The 16266-nt window shown below is 45.3% G+C and overlaps 1 protein-coding gene across 2 annotated transcripts in view; it reads right to left on the bottom strand.

Moving 5' to 3' along the window:
• Tnfrsf11a (TNF receptor superfamily member 11a) overlaps positions 1-16266 on the bottom strand; it is a 76772-nt gene that overhangs the window by 19228 nt on the left and 41278 nt on the right. Inside the window, exons 2-6 of one of the 2 annotated variants that reach the window (XM_038350096.1) lie at positions 12820-12901; positions 10847-10972; positions 6627-6770; positions 1862-1955; positions 67-161 (exon numbers count right to left, since the gene is read on the bottom strand). In XM_038350096.1, the coding sequence (XP_038206024.1) occupies positions 67-161; positions 1862-1955; positions 6627-6770; positions 10847-10972; positions 12820-12901 (541 nt within the window). Of the gene's footprint in view, positions 1-66; positions 162-1861; positions 1956-4280; positions 4705-6626; positions 6771-10846; positions 10973-12819; positions 12902-16266 lie in introns of those variants that run through there. The other variant, XM_038350097.1, reaches the window with a different exon arrangement.

Below are 16266 nucleotides of genomic sequence, written 5' to 3'. Positions count from 1 at the left end.
GCTTGTCACTCTGGAGAGACACCCCCCTGCGACCATGGACCACCCCACAGACTCTGCTCATCCTACCCTTGGGTGGTTTTCTCAGGGTCAGGGAAGAGCTGCAGACCACGTCTGATTTATTCGTCCCTGGCTGTGCTTCTCGCCTTCCAAGGAGGGAACAGCTGTGAGGAAAGAGCAGGCAATGCTGTGGGTCGACACTTTTAACTTTCAAAACCCCACAAAGAAAACATTACCCTGAGCTAGACTGGGAGCTCCTTTAGGAAGGGAAGCCATAACTTCCTCAGCCTTGCTTTGGGAGCAGAAGCCCTCAGAGGTGGACAGAGTACATGGGGAGCGCTGAGAACTACTGAGAACACAGCAGGCAAGAGCGAAGAAGGAACTTATGTAAAGAGGACTTCAACTGCTGAGAGCGTTTTGATGAGTACAATTCTGAAGATGAAAAATACAGTCTTCTTAACATAAAACCTGGGTGAACTGCATCGGGAAACAGCGTTTTGTAAGAACCCGTTGAGCCACGTGCGGTGGTCTACAGTATAATCCTGACGGGGGGTGCTAGGGCGGCGCAGTGAGAGCTGTCTGCAAACAGTGGATGCTGGGAAGAGGAGAAACAGACACACCAGCAGCAGCTCGTGGGATGGGTCATGTGAGCTTTGGAGAAATAAAGACATGTTTGGAACTGAAGGCTCATTGCACTTAGCGCTGGTATTAAACACCAGGATGCGAAGCGCTCGGAGCCTGTCCCACGTAACTCACGTGCGGTGCTGCCCTATACGTTAGTCAGGGGTCCCTAACCCAAAACCCAACAGTCCGGTGTGACACTTTTAGAGCACCGATGTGAAACCTCAACTCAGAAATCAGACGTCATGAAGCTTTACTTCATTTACATGATAACTTAGAGTGTGTGATCGCCTTCAGGGTCTGTGTGTAAGGTGTACACGAGCAGTTCTGTACGTGAACGGTTCTGTGTTTGGACCTGGCATCCTTCCCTGACAATTCTCAGGACACAGCTAAAAGTATGCCAGAACCCAAAACAAATTTGAAATATTTCCCAGGATTTGGGTAAGGGCTGCTTTGTCTGTATACCACACTATCACTATATACATCCCTGCAGAAAACTCAGAGCTGCTTCCAGGGGTGGCAATGGGAACTTAGTAAATAAATGGTGGTCCATTTCTCCAGTGAAGTGCACAGCAATTGTAAGAAGCCACAGAGACACACATTTCAGTGGAGAAAAACATCACCAGGTAACTTCATATGTGCAAAGCCCTGGCTTCATCCTCAGCAACAAAAATAATAAACAAACTGGGAATTAAAATATCTGTGAAAATGAAATATCAAGATGATTATAGATGGGGTAAAATCAAAGGCACAGATGGACCTCTGTGATTGGGCTTGGAAAGAGCTTCAAGATGACTCAGGAAACCCAAAGCATTTACAGTGCACACAGACGCACACAGACAGACGAGTAAACTAGGGCAGATGGGAGGTGCGGTGCTGAAGGAGAGGCAGGAATGGCTTAGCTCCAGCTGCGGCACAGCTCAGTCCCGGACGATAAGCCTAGCGTATCTGGAGGCCTTGCATTCCACCCCTGTCCCAGACAAAGAAGTCATAAACAATTTTCAATTAAACAAAGTTAAGTTAAAGAAACAGAAACTGGAACTGGAGGTCATATATTTCTGAATGTAAGAAGTGGCACAAAGCTCTGACAGATGCTGGGTCCAACAGCGAGCTTCGAGGCTCATTCCCTACTGTGGCACCGACAGACATTTTCGAGAGGAAGCTAACCCGACACACTCAACCTGCCTTCCACCCAGAGCTGCTGAGGCTGATCGCGTCCTCGGGCTTCTGCATGGTCACTTACTTGGTCCAGGGTCTGCATTTGTCCGTGGATGAGAAGACGTCTGAGAAGAAGCCCAGGAGGCAGGGTGTGCACACCGTGTCCATGTTGAGCCGCACTGTCAGACACACACACAAAAGCCAACAGATAAAATCAAGGACACACTTAGAGACCGGCCAGGATGGTGTCCCTGAAGCATTACCCCATCTTCCTGGGTCTGCCTGGCTACCTGTACCTCCTGCTATTTCCTCCAGGTGGAGGAAGTATTTGCAGATTTATGTTTGGAAAGGCTTCATGTCAGGTTACCAAGACGACGTCTGATGTCCAGCTAGGTACAGCCTTGCCTGGCCTTTCACCTCAACACATTTCCCCATCTGTGTTACGAGGCTGAATTTTGCTGCCTGACTATTTCCAGCCTCAGGCTGCATCAGCTTTCAGCTGCAGGCAAATGTGGTGCCATCCCTGTCTTTAAGGAAAATACCTTCTTCCAACGCCGAAATATCTCATTACTCTAAAATCTGGATGGGGGTGAAAAATGGTACCAAGCCTTTTGGATATGGGCTATATGACACTATTTACTACAAAAGTCATTATTTCAAAACACGGAATAACTGAAATGCCTGCCAACATTTGACTCCACCACTGACTTACTAAAGAAATGGTGGTTCACTGCCAAGTGGGGTGAGCAGTTCATTTCACCAGGCTACAGAGTGTGGCAGTCACCACACTCCCCTACCCCAAGAGGAAGGTTGTAAGTCTCTTCCCCCTAAAAGGCTGTGATTGCTCACAGCACAGAAGTAACTAGAGACAGTATGTGAGGCAAATGGTTTTGACTGTGTCCCAAGAAAAAGTAAATGCGAATGCTGAGACAGTGTGGGTCTTGCCTTCATCCACAGTACTCAGAGCTGAAGCTGATCTTGCCTGGGAAGCTTGATTCACCTCTCACATTCCTCCTAGGCTAAATTAGCAGCATAAGACATGCCGCGAGCTTTCTGTGTCTCCTACCGTTATTGCAATGGGCGCATGATGATTTGGTAGGCACAGAGGGACAATGCTGACGTGACACCAACATCAGGCCATTGGCTAGTGCTAAGCCTTCAGATGGCTTTTGACACTAGTAACATGAATACAAACCAACAATAAGAAATTAAATTTCTTGGTACATGCCTGATAGGAAGTATATGCTTGATTTCTGTAATTTGGCAATAAATAAGATACATTGCCACACTGATATGACAGTGTGACTCTCTAGGTAGCAATCCTAATAATGGTAGGGCTATTGACTAACTAACATTAACTGAAACAGCTTTACAAAAGATGAGCACAGGCTAGAGTGTGTTCCCCAGCACCCACGTCAGTCAGCGTAATGCCCAACCCCATGGATCCATCCAAGTTCTCTGGCCTCCTCCAGCACTGGGACACACAGACATAGACAGACAGACACAGACATACAGACACGCACACACACACAGACACAGACACACACACAGACAAATGCACGCACACACACAGACACACACAAACACATAGACACACAGACATACACACAGACACACACAGACACAGACACACACACACAGACACAGAGACACACACGCAGAGACACGCACACACACACAGACACACACACATGTACACACACAGACACAGAGACACGCACACAGACACAGAGACACACACAGACACAGACAGACAGACACGCACACACACAGATACACACACACAGACAGACAGACAGACATGCACACACACACAGACACACACAGACATACATGCACACAGACACACACACAAACACACACACAGACACAGAAGATACACACAGACACACACGCACGCACACACAGACACATACACACACAGACACACACGCACACAGACACACACACAGAGACACGCACACAGACACAGAGACACGCGCACACACACAGACACACACACACCAACACACACAGACACACACACACAGACACATACACAGAGACATACAGCGAGTTTTGTTTTTTAAAGATGAACAAAGCGTGGGTGAGATAAAGGCATTTGACCCCAGGTCTGAGTTTAGTTCCTAGAACCTACTTGATGAAGGGAGAGAACCAACTCTCAAGAGGTGTTGTCTGACTTCCACAAATGGGCTACGGTGTACGTACACACACACACACACACCCCAAATAAAGTTACAAATTAAAAATAAAAGAGTAATGCAATCTAGAAGATTCTGAGGAGGGTTCAGGGACTTTCCTTTCCACCCGCCTGACTTTGGTGGTTCTTGTTTAACTCTGGCCCACCGGTGATACCCTGAAGGCTTCATTTCCCTTCTCCCTTTTACAACCAGGCTTCTCACACTAATACAAGAGGTTACACTTCTATCTACTCTGAACCCAACCTTGGCCTCACTATACCGAGCCAGGAGCTGCAATACTGATGACCACAAAGCTGCACTCACCGCTGCCTGCGCTGCTTCTCTTTCCCTGCTGACCCAGAGCAAATGTGTGGTCACTGGACAGTATTTGTTTTGAATCCAAGTATACTGCAAGTTCGGGCATGAGTGACTTTGTCTTCTCAGGGTCTCTTGTAACCCAGGCAGGTCTCAAACTCACTGTGTAGCTAGGGATGACCTTGAACGTCTGATCTCCTGTGCCGGAGTGCTAGGCCTGCAAGTGTGTACCACCATACCAGGCCTCATTTGGTACTGGGGATCAGTACAGGGCTCTGTGCATGCTAGGTGAGCACTGTACAAACTGACCAAGAGTGAGTTCACCAACCTGTCAAAATGGATCATTTCCAAGGGTTCAAGGCAAAGAGAACTGTTAGGTGGCAAACCCAGGACAAAGGTTAACTGCAGTGACACTGGCCACTAGCAGTTTCTGGCAGCTTCCTCTTTCCTCTATACCTACCTGTTACAGGGTCCACCTGTCTGCAAAACCCCACCTCCTACCCTGAACTCTTCAACCCCAGAGGCTAGGCTGCCCTTCCTCCAGAGGATCTTCTCTGTATAATCCAGAGATTTTGGCTACACTGGTTCTTTTTACCCTTTTACCCTCCTGGCCTCTAAGTTTTCTGGCTCTAGGTTTCCTTGCCCCTTTCCTCACATGGCACAGCTTGGTCATGATCACTGTGAACTCTCTCAGATAGATGTCCCTGCCTCTGGCTACACACTCCCTCTCATCTACAATAACCTTCTCCTCCACTATTCATAGGAACAGTCATGTCCTCCTTTTCATTCAAGAATACCTTCCAGAAATCAGAAAGGCAGCAGGCAACTCCCTTGTTCACAGAGGCCGCAGAGTTTGCAGGGATCTGACTGTGGTGGGGATGGCTGGCCTGGCTGTCACAACCTGCAGCTGACTTTTCCTGAGAGCATGTGTGGATGACTCAGTGCGCTGATGCAGAGGCCTGCCGTGCTGGCTAGATACACTCTTCCGTGTGGGTTCAATGAATAATATTCGAGTTTCCAGCACATCCAAGTATACTGGCTTTAAGTGAAAGACTGGCAAGCAAACTCTGAAAACCTGCTTTGTGCTACTTCCTAGAAGCTGGGAGCTAGAAGGGCTAGCTCTCAGAAGCACTTTCGCAAGACCAGAGGATTTCTGCTTCTTTGCTTTCAACAAAGCTGAAGGACACAATGGAGTTCTCAGATGGTAGAGTATTAACAATACCCACAACTCCACATCACTTTGTGAGCAAGGATGTCACTCAGAAGGTGCTGAAGCTGTAGGTGTTCCTCGGCAGCTATGCTAACAACTCGGCAAGGAGCTAGAGAGAACTCTGCAAACACGCACCACTGGCGGGCACTCAGCCCAAATGTAAACACGGGGCAATCCTGCTCTCAAGGTCCAAAAGCTGTGACCTCTAAGATTTTCAAAAACAAACAACCGTGTGGCCAGTTATATGGTAATGAGCATGGTGGCAGCACAATCCAGAAGACTCTCTTTTTACTCTGTGAACTCAAGTCAATTCAAGTTTTTTTTTTTTTAATGAATTTCAAATTAGTCCTTACTCTTTCTTACTTAAAGGGCTAGAAGAGGTGATTGGGAAAGGCCTTTCCAACAAAGAGAAGGAGGCAATTCTGCCTGGAAGGAGGATGGTTGCAAACTTCCAACAGTCAGCTTAAGTAGTGCTCTGGAGAGAGGGGCTTTCACAGTCCAGTGGCTGGCTGGAGCTTTGCCCAGGCTAGCTGGCCAGCCTGCTCTAGGACTTCGCATTTCCTGGCTTCCTTTCTTGCTGGAGCTGGGATCAGCTTTCAGTGTGGGTTCTTGTATTGGGCTTAGGTCTGCATGCTGGTGAAACGTGCTCTATATAGACAGGAATGTCTCCCCAGCCCTCCATTGCCTGCTCTCAACGTGTTATTGCAGCTATAACTTCCCAACAGTCAGCCTTTAGGAACTCTTTACATTGGAAATCAATATCTGTAGATGTCAGTTTCCAACATGTCCCGAGGTGTGCACCCCCTTCTAAGATGCTGCATGATGTTTACTGCCTTGGCGAATCCCTGCACTATATTGTCTGTTACTTAGTGGGGACCCTCGGTTTTCACAGACTGAGGCCCATGGGCACAAAGCTGAGGGAGGGGTAAGGGAATTCGGGATGACTGCCCCTGTACTGTTGGAAGCTGGACTAAACTGGGTTTTTAGTCCACTCTAAGGTTCCTGAGAGCCAACTGGGCTCCCTGGAGCACCCTTGACACAGTCGTGACAAACCCCTGGAAGTCTTCTGGGCAGGGGTATAACGGCAGGGCTCTGTTGGATTACACACACACACACACACACACACACACAAAACCGTGCCGTACAGGGATGCTCGGCCCCGAAGCCAGGCGCACACTCCATGTTACGGCGGCAGCACTCGCAGTCTGGGTTCCAGTGGTAGCCGGCTGTGCAGGCACAGCGCCGTGGAGCCGTGTGATTGCCAGGGTCCACTGCCACCAGGGCCTTGCCTGTGGGAGACAAGAGAAGATCAGCAACCAGCAAAAAGCAGGAGACACACATGCACTGTCCACCCGGTGCACTGTCCCCAACCAGCTGCATTTGGCAGCCAACAGGGTGACTCACTAGGTTTGAGGAACTCCAGAGTTCCTTCCCGCACTTCCTTGTTGGTAGGAAACCATCCAACATACCCTTTTCTAGAGAGCTGTGTGGGCTCCCTAGACAGCTTTGTGTTAGGAGGTTTAATTATTTGTGGAATTGCACAGCAGTGCACAACTGCTAGTTTTTGTTGTTTTGGGGTTTTTTGTTTCTTTGTTTTTGTTTTTCTTGTAAATTCAGATATCAAACAAAATTTAGACAGACTTAATGAAGTTTCTGGAGATGTGAGTACATCCAGGGGTCCTGAAGGGTTCTGGGGTGCTCAGTCAAGACGACAAAGCACAGAAACAGGCACAGTCGTTTGACCTATGAACCAGAGTCTGTCTGTGTTTCTCCCTCCCTCCCTCCCTCCCTCCCTCCCTCCCTCCCTCCCTCCCTCCCTCTCTCTCTCTCTCTCTCTCTCTTTCTCTCTCCCTCTCTCTCTCTCTCTCTCACACACACACAATAAACAGAAAGTGCTTGGCTTCTTACTCTATTTTCTCAGCTTCTCAGTTTTCTGGAATATGGGTGTATGGGAACTGAGTGCCCAACACACAATCACTCTTATTGTTCAGATTCACATGAGTGTCCTTGTTCACTACAATTCCTACTGACACTTGTGGGGTATTTTCATCACCCTGGACATGGGCTGAACCACACAAGGTGTGGAGTCACTCTTCGCTCTCCGTGAGGGCCTCTGCGTTCAGGACTGACTTTCATACAGAGTGATTTCTCCTCTCGGCCCCCCCACCTTCCAGGATAATCCTGGGGATCGAAACCAAACCCCATGTGCTTCAGTAAGGCATTCTCCCGCTGAGCTAGGTTCACAGCCTAAATGAGCTTCTTTCTGCAGTCTCTCCAAAGCACTTTTCTCATCTTTGGGCTTTTCTCTGCCGATGACCTTGTTTTAAATGGCCCCATGTGTAGTGCTGTCTTGTGTCTCAAGAAGGCAGTGATGTGTCCTGCCCAGAAAACATGTGTGGTATAAAGCTGTGTGAGTCTGGGTTGTGTGCTGGCTCACAAGACCTACCTAGTAAACAGTGAAATGCACATGACAAGGGGTTTTGTGCGTGGGACAAAGGCCTCTGATGAGAGGGGCTTGTAGGAAGCTAGTGCTAAATTCTCCTGGGAATCTCCAGTGATTCGGGACTCATGAACTCAACGGTTGGGGTGACTTCATGGAATGCAGCTACTGTGGATGAGGACACTGAATTGTACAGGTGTGCACACACGTGACATGAAGTCAAGACATCATTTAAACTGCCCAGGTGGCTGTCACGATGGCTTACTGGCTAAGAGCCCATACTGTCCTTGCAGAGCGTCTGAGTTCCGTTCCAGGTACCCACATCCTGTAGCTAACACCTGGCTCTAACTAAGCTCCAGGGGACTGGACCTTCTTTGGCCTCCTTGGGCACATGCTGCCATGTACAGACCACCCCCACACATACACATAATTAAAAACAATGACTCTTTAAAAGGAAACAAACAAATAAAAAACGGGCAAAAAGCTTCTCGGTAAAGACTGAAAGACCCCATCTTATCTGGATTTTCTTTTCTTTTTTTTTTTTTTCCAAGACAGGGTTTCCCTGTAGTTTCTAGAGCCTGTCCTGGATCTAGCTCTTGTAGATCAGGCTGGCCTCGAACTCAGAGATCCGCCTGCCTCTGCCTCCTGAGTGCTGGTATTAAAGCGGGGCGGTGGTGGCGCACGCCTTTATCTGGATTTTCTTAATGGCTTCTGTACCTTGATTTCCAAAGGGAAGGAGACAGGGAAAATCAAACCTGTTTCTTCCTTCACTGTCTCAAGTTACAGACAATTAAGAAGGGACATTATTAGTTTTATGCTTCTTAGACCCAAGTACGAGCCCTATTTGCCCTTGTACCCACTGCCCAAACTCGTGTAGCACAAAAGACAATTGAGCAGAAATATGTACATAGTACATATGCGCAGACGGGGGCATGCGCAGACAGGGGGCACATGCCCCGCTGCTTTTCTGCTCAAGTGTGAGTGAGTGGAGGTGGCAGCAGTTCCAGAACAATCGGATGTGTTCAGTGTTCAGCTCTAATTAATTTTGGCGGTAGACAGAATGAATCCTTATTTCCAACAGACAGCAATGACTCAAGGTCATTAAAGGAAATAAAAAGACTTGATCAGATGCTTGTGCCCAGTGGAGTTTCCACAGTACTTTCTCCAGGCTAAAATCTGCCAGCTGTCCCAACACATTAGAAGAATGACAGTGTTCAGAAATGCATATTTCCTAGCTGCGCTCTAAGGGCCATATCCTATAGAGATTAAGTCACCAATAATGGGTCTCCCTTAGCACTAAAGGAAAGGTCCCAGTGGGGACAGAGAGATGGCTCAGAGGTTAAGAGCACTTGCAACAGACCTCAGTTCAGTTCTCACTGCCCTTGTCAGAGGGATCTGTTGCCTCTTCTGATCCTCTTGGATGCCCTGTGGCATGCGTGTGTGGTGTGTGTGTGTGTGTGTGTGTGTGTGTGTGTGTGTGTGTGTACTGATGACAGCCTGGGCTCACTTCAGAGTGGTATGATAATTTGACCACCAAATAAAACCAGTGTCTTCAACAAACTGCAGCACCTCAGACACAATGGCATGCATGAATTCATCGTGTTGAGGCAAATGCTTGGGAGGAGGCTGAACAATCCAGCCAGGGTTCTGAAAGCCACAAGCACTTAGTGTGGCTTTTCTGTACGTGCTTTGCTTCAGGGAAACAAAGTGACAGAAAGGAGCCAGGCATGGTGGTACATGCCTTTATTCCCAGCACTAGGGAGGCAGAGGCAGAGGCAGAGGCAGAGGCAGAGGCAGAGGCAGAGGCAGAGGCAGAGGCAGAGGCAGAGGGGAAGAGGGATAGAGGGGCAGAGGGACAGTGGAGCAGAGGCAGAGGAACAGAGGGGTAGAGGCAGGAAGATGGAAGCCAGGCTACATAGGAAGCCTCTATTTCTAAAAGAATCAAGAGTTAGAAATGTTGCTCAGTCATAAATCATCTGGCTGGCATGTGTAAGCTTTGGAATTGATCCCTAGAACTGGAGGAAAATACCCAACTCATACTTATCGTGAATATTACAAATAAAATTCCCACTCTTATTCATCTGCACTATACAATGGATGAAGGGGTTTTGCCAGACCCTCGCTAAAATAAACCAGGATTCTATCAGCCTTTTAAATTCAATGTGCAATACAAAAAATACCAAGGAAAGAATATGATCAATGACACCCAGGGGATGCAATCATTAAATCCACACCAGAAGCTATGCTAGAGTAACGTGGTGGATGCGTTAGTATTCACAATAGAAAATGGAAAGAAGAAAGAGAAGAACCTCGTAGGGAATTCATGAGACATATTTATATTTTGATTCCTAAACATAAGCTATGTTTTTTAAATGGAGCTGAGCATGGAGATGTACTGAGTTACAGGACAACCTGAGCCACAGAGTAAGATCCTGTCTCAAAACCTTTTATTTAAAATATATTTATCCAGCTCCCCTTCCCAAAATTATGCCAGCCTGGTGAAACAATAAACTTTAACAATAAAAACTTTGCTATTTAGGAAAAGGCTTATGAGTCAGATCAGTTGGAGGCCCACTTCTCATCTGTTTATCCTGGAGGAATTAATCTCAGATTTCAGTTTCTCTATCTTTAAAACGGGACAGGTACAGGACTAATGACACAGGCACACCAAACACTGGGGTAACATTTTGTCAATGGTAAGATGTGTTTGCAATTAAAGTGCAATGCCTATTCTGGAACAGAAAGCTGGAAATGTTTAACCTGCAGCGCTGGAGGCACTAAGCCATGAGCAGAACCTTTTCCTACAACGACAAAGGAAAAGTAGCAGGCTTATTTATCACGCGTCTACAGAACAGACTTAAGGAGCATCAGGTGGATGGTGCATCTCCACGCCCCTGGTGACGTGTGTCAGCGCGACAGACCCACCTGCATCACAGACTTTATGAAGCAAGCACTTATCTTCTTCATTCCAGGTGTCCAAGTATTCATCTGGGCCACAGGGCACACACACACTGTCAGAGGTAGTGGTGCATTTAGAAGACAGGTATCTTCCTTAAATGGAGAACATAATGTGTCAATCAAAAACAAAACAATGACAATAAATGCTGATCAAAACTAAACAAGCTGGATATGGCAGTGCATGCCTTTAATTCCAGCTGGCCTCTTAGATCCCAGCTAGCCTGGTCTAAGGAGCAAGTTCCAGGGCAGCTAGGGCTAAACACAGAGAAACCCTATCTTTAAAAAACCAACCAACCCAACAAACAAACAAACAATAACAAACAGACAGATGTAAAGAAATAAAGAAAGGAAAAAAGGAAGAAAGAAGAGAGAGAGGGAGGGGAAAAGGAGGGAGGGGAAGAGGGAGGGGAGAGGAGGAAAGGAAAGGGAGGGTAAGGGGAGGGAAGGGGAGGGGAGGGAAGGGGAGGAAAAGGGAAAAGAAGGGAAGGGAGAGGAGAGGGGAAGGGAAGAGAAGGGAAGGGGAGGGGAGGGGAGGGGAGGGGAGGGGAGGGGAGGGGAGGGGAGGGAAGGGAAGGGAAGGGAAGGGAAGGGAAGGGAAGGGAAGGGAAGGGAAGGGAAGGGAAGGGAAGGGAAGGGAAAACTAAACAAGAAGAGCAGCGCTGAGTGTGTATGAGGATCTGGGTTACATCCCCAGCACTGCATGAAGATGTAAACGTCAATCTGCAGATGTGGCTAGAGAGCCGCTGCTCCAGGACCCTTCTAAGACAGGGTAATATGTGAGGAAAGGGAACGGCAGGCACCGAGTACAGCCCCTAGGCTCCTCAGGCCTCTGCTAGTCGAAATATCCTGTCCCAGATTCTCTGTGTGTACTGTTGCTACCTCCGCGGTTTGCTGTGACTACAGATGTCTCTTAGTTTGTCTAAATAACCAACCAACCAACCAACCAACCATCTTTTGTACTCCCAAACTCTGCTGACTGAGAAATTGAACTCAGAAATTAAACTGTGCCCTGTAGACCTTGAGGATTTGCAGGAACGGACTAAGGGAAGAAGAGGGCTGAGAAAGAGGATTGGTCTTCCCCTCCTATCCTCAAGCTCTCCTCTACCGTCACCATGGATACTTGTCTACATTGTTCTATATGGACTATTTGCTAGCGGCTAGTTTACTTTGACCAAGAGTTTTCCACTGACACGTGTACATGCTACACATACACACATGCACTTGATCAAAGTATTGACTCTGAAGCCAGGTGGTGGTGGTGCACACCTCTAATTCCAGCACTTGGGCGGGGGACAGAGGCAGGCGGATCTCTGTGAGTTCGAGGCCAGCCTGGTCTACAAGAGCTAGCTCCAGGACAGGCTCCAAAGCTACAGAGAAACCCTGTCTCGAAAAACAAAAACCAAAGTATTGTCTCTGTATCCTCTATACTCAAGAGCTATTTGCAACCAAAACACCCAGAAAGACCTCAGTTATAAAGTAACCCAGCTTCTGCTACCCTCTCCAAGAACAAGAGAAAGTGAGGACCTAAAAGGTTGGTACTCCACAGGGGCACACAAACACTGGCCACACTTGTGGAAGGTGGTAGGTAGGTGGCTGCCTTTGTGTTCTTTGACTGCTATATGGGAGAAGATCTGTCAAGGGATAAGCAAGTCCACTTACTTATTCCGGAATAAGACTGCTGTGTGCACGTTTTCAAAAGTTAGATACACTTCATGCTTTACTAGGATGTGATTTCAGGAAACTCTACCATCTCAGGACCAATAGAGGATCTGTTTCTGAAACTACCCTAGATTCATAGGTAATGCTATCTATTGAAGGGAAGCATTATGTCTTCTGAGTGTCAAACATCATTGCCTACCACTATCATGAAAGGTCTATAAATTTCTTCCTTCATCTCTTAGGACAGAAAAAAAAAGGAAAGCTAGAAATCCCTGAGGTACCTGGTTCGCATTTGCTGCAACACCGTCCAAGGTGCTCATAATGCCTCTCTTGGGTGCATGGAGGAGCCACCAGGAGGGTCACCTGAAAAGAAAAGTGACATCAGGAAGATGCTGTGCACAAATTATTCCTGGACAGCACAAACAGTGAAGGGTAGGGCTTGAGAGATTGCTCAGTGGCTAGGGCTTTGCTAGCCAAAGCTGATAACATATGGAAAAGGAGAGAATCAATTTCCAAAGTCTGACCTCTGACCATATGAGACCACAAGCACACAAAACAAGTAAATATAGAGGAAAATGAATTGTCACATTGTTCTTCTGCAAAGCATACGAAAATATCGTAAAGTGCTCATGCTATTGCCTTCAACATTCCCCTAGGATACACAAACCCAACCTTTCAGCACAGGGCTCATTTCGCTTAGACAGTTAAAACACTTCAGTGACACAGAGAAGTAGGGTGAATTAAAGGAAATTTCCGTGCGTGCAGAGAAGGTGAAAACAGCTTCATAAAAGACACTTAAGAAGTTGGCTCCAAGCCCTCATACCTCATCATCCTCCCTGCAGCCAGTCTCTGCCCCCAGCTCTGGCAGACTCCATAGGTCCAGGTATAGTCCACCAGTCAGAGAACAGCACTCTCTGGGCTCCATATTCTGGTCTACAACTTTTGAGGATGACTTCAACTTTATCAGACGGCAGGCTAAATGTAGGAACCCAAGCCCCCCCCCCCCCCAAAAAAAAAACCTCAGTGGAGACACCCTACTGAACCTAAAGACTTGTCAGTCACCACTTAGGCCAGAAGACCAGAGAAGAAAAGGAAAACAATGGAACAAAACACCCATCCAACAAGGACAAAAACAGAAATCAACACCAAATCCAGATGCCTAAACACCAGTGTAAGAATGCAACCAACAACATAAAGGGCACCATCAGAACCAACTATCCTATGACAAGACCTGAATATTCCAATGCAGCTGAAGTACAAGAAAAAAAACTTTTAAAATAATTTTAAGAAGATGATAGAGGTCCTTAGGGTGGAAATTTAAAAAATCCCTTAAAGAAATCAAGGAAAAATTAGAAAAAAATCAGTAAGTATGTTAAAAAAATACCAAGAAAGATAAGAAAAAACAAACAATAAAGAAAACACAAACTGAGGGAATTCTAGAAATGAAAAATCTGAGTAAACAAAAACAGGAACTACAAATGAAAGCATCATCAACAGAATATAAGATATGGATGAGGAAATAGATTCAACAGTCAAAGAAAATTTTAAATCTGAAAAATTCCCAGCACAAAACATGCAGGAAATCTTGGGCACTATGAAAAGACCAAACCTAAGAAAAATAGGAATAGAAGAAGGAGAAGAATCACAACTCAAAGACCCAGAAAATATATCCAGCAAATCATAAAAGAAAACTTTCCCAACCTAAAGAAGGATATACCTATGAAGGTACAAGAAGCTTACAGAATACCAAATAGACTGGACCAGAAAAAAAGTGTCCCCTCACCACATAATAATCAAAACACTAAACATACAGAACAAATAATATGAAAAGCTAAAAAGGAAAAAGACCAAGTAACATATAAAGACAGATCTATTAGTATTATATCCAACTTCACTGGAGACTTAAAAGACAGGGCTTGAACAGACATCATGCAGATATAAAGAAACCACAGATACCAGCCCAGATTATGATCCCCAGCAAAATTTTCAATCATTATAGATGGAGAAAACAAGATATTTCATGACAGAGTCAAATTTAAACAATTTCTTCCACAAATCCAGTTCTATAAAAATTTATAGAAGAAAAACACCAACTCAAGGAAATTAGCTATACCCATGAAAACACAGGCAACACATAATCTCACACCAGTAAAACCCAAAGAAGGAACACACACACACACACACACACACACACACACACACACTACCACTACTACCAATAACAACAACAAAAGTAACATGAATTAAAAATCTAAAAAAAAAAATCACTGGTGGTTAATGTCTCTCAATATCAATGAACTCAATTCATCAATAAAAATATACAAGATAACAGATGGATACAAAAACAGGATTCATACTTCTGCTGCATACAAGAAACACACCTCAACATCAAAGACAGACATTACCTCAGAGTAAAGGATTGGAAAAAGATTGCACAACAAAACAACCTAAGAAGCAAGCTGAATAGCTATCCTAATATACGACAAAATAGATTTCAAACCAAAATGGAAGAGATTGAGGACACTGCATATGCATCAAAAGAAAAACTTCATCAAGGTGAAGTCTCAATGCTGAACATCTATGCCGCAAATACAAGGTCACCCACATTTGTAACAGAAAGATTACCAAATCTTAAACCACACATTGAATTCAACACAGTAATTGTGGGAAACTTCAACACCTCACTCTCACCAATGGACAGGTTTGCCAGACAGAAACAAAACAGAGACATAACAGAACAAGCAGATGTTATGACTCAAACGGACCTGAGAGATATCTACAGAACACTTCACCCAAACACCAAAGAATATACCTTCTCAGCACCTCAAGGAACTTTCTCCAAAACTGACCACAAATGTAGTCACAAAGCAAGTCTCAATAGATAACAAAAAAGGAATAACCCCCTGTATCTTATTAGATCGCCCAACAACACAAACTACAGAAAGCCTACAAGCATATGGAAAATGAGGAAGTCACAACTGAATTACCAATGGGTCAAGGAAGAAATAAGCAAAGAAATTAAATACTTCCTAGAATTCAATGAAAATGCATGTACAACACACTCAAACTTATAGGACACAATGAAAGCAGTGCTAAGAGGAAAGTTCATAGCACTAAGCACTTGCATAAAGAATTTAGAGAATTGTCATACAAAAAGAAGCAAGCATATTCACAAGGAATAGATGGTAGAAAATAATCAAATTGAGGGCTGAAATCAAGAAAATAGAAACAAAGAGAACAATACAAAGAATAAATGAAACAAAAAGTTGGTTCTTTGAGAAAATCAGCAAGATAGACAAACCTATTGAAACTAACTAAAAGGCAGAGAGATGATGTCCAAATTAACAAAACTAGAAATGAAAAAGAGAGGCATGACAACAGACAGTGAGGAAATCTGGAGAATCATTAGGTCATACTTCAAAAACCTATACTCCACAAAATTGAAAAATCTAAAAGAAAATGACAAATTTCTTGATAGGTACCAAACACCAAAATTAAATCAAGACCAGCTAAACAATTTAAATAAGACCTATAACTCCTAAGAAAATAGAAGAAATTAATAAAAATCTCCCAAACCACAAAAGGCCAGGGCCAGATGGTTTTGGTGCAGAATTTTACCAGACTTTCAAAAAAGAGCTACTGCCAATACTCCTCAAATTATTCCACAAAACAGAAACAGAAGGAACATCAAATTCTTTTTATGAGGCCACAGTCACCCTGATACCCAA

This window comes from Arvicola amphibius, chromosome 12 (assembly GCF_903992535.2).
Source record: "Arvicola amphibius chromosome 12, mArvAmp1.2, whole genome shotgun sequence".
NCBI classification, from domain to species: Eukaryota; Metazoa; Chordata; class Mammalia; order Rodentia; family Cricetidae; genus Arvicola; species Arvicola amphibius.
This window is presented reverse-complemented; position numbering and strand designations above follow the sequence as displayed.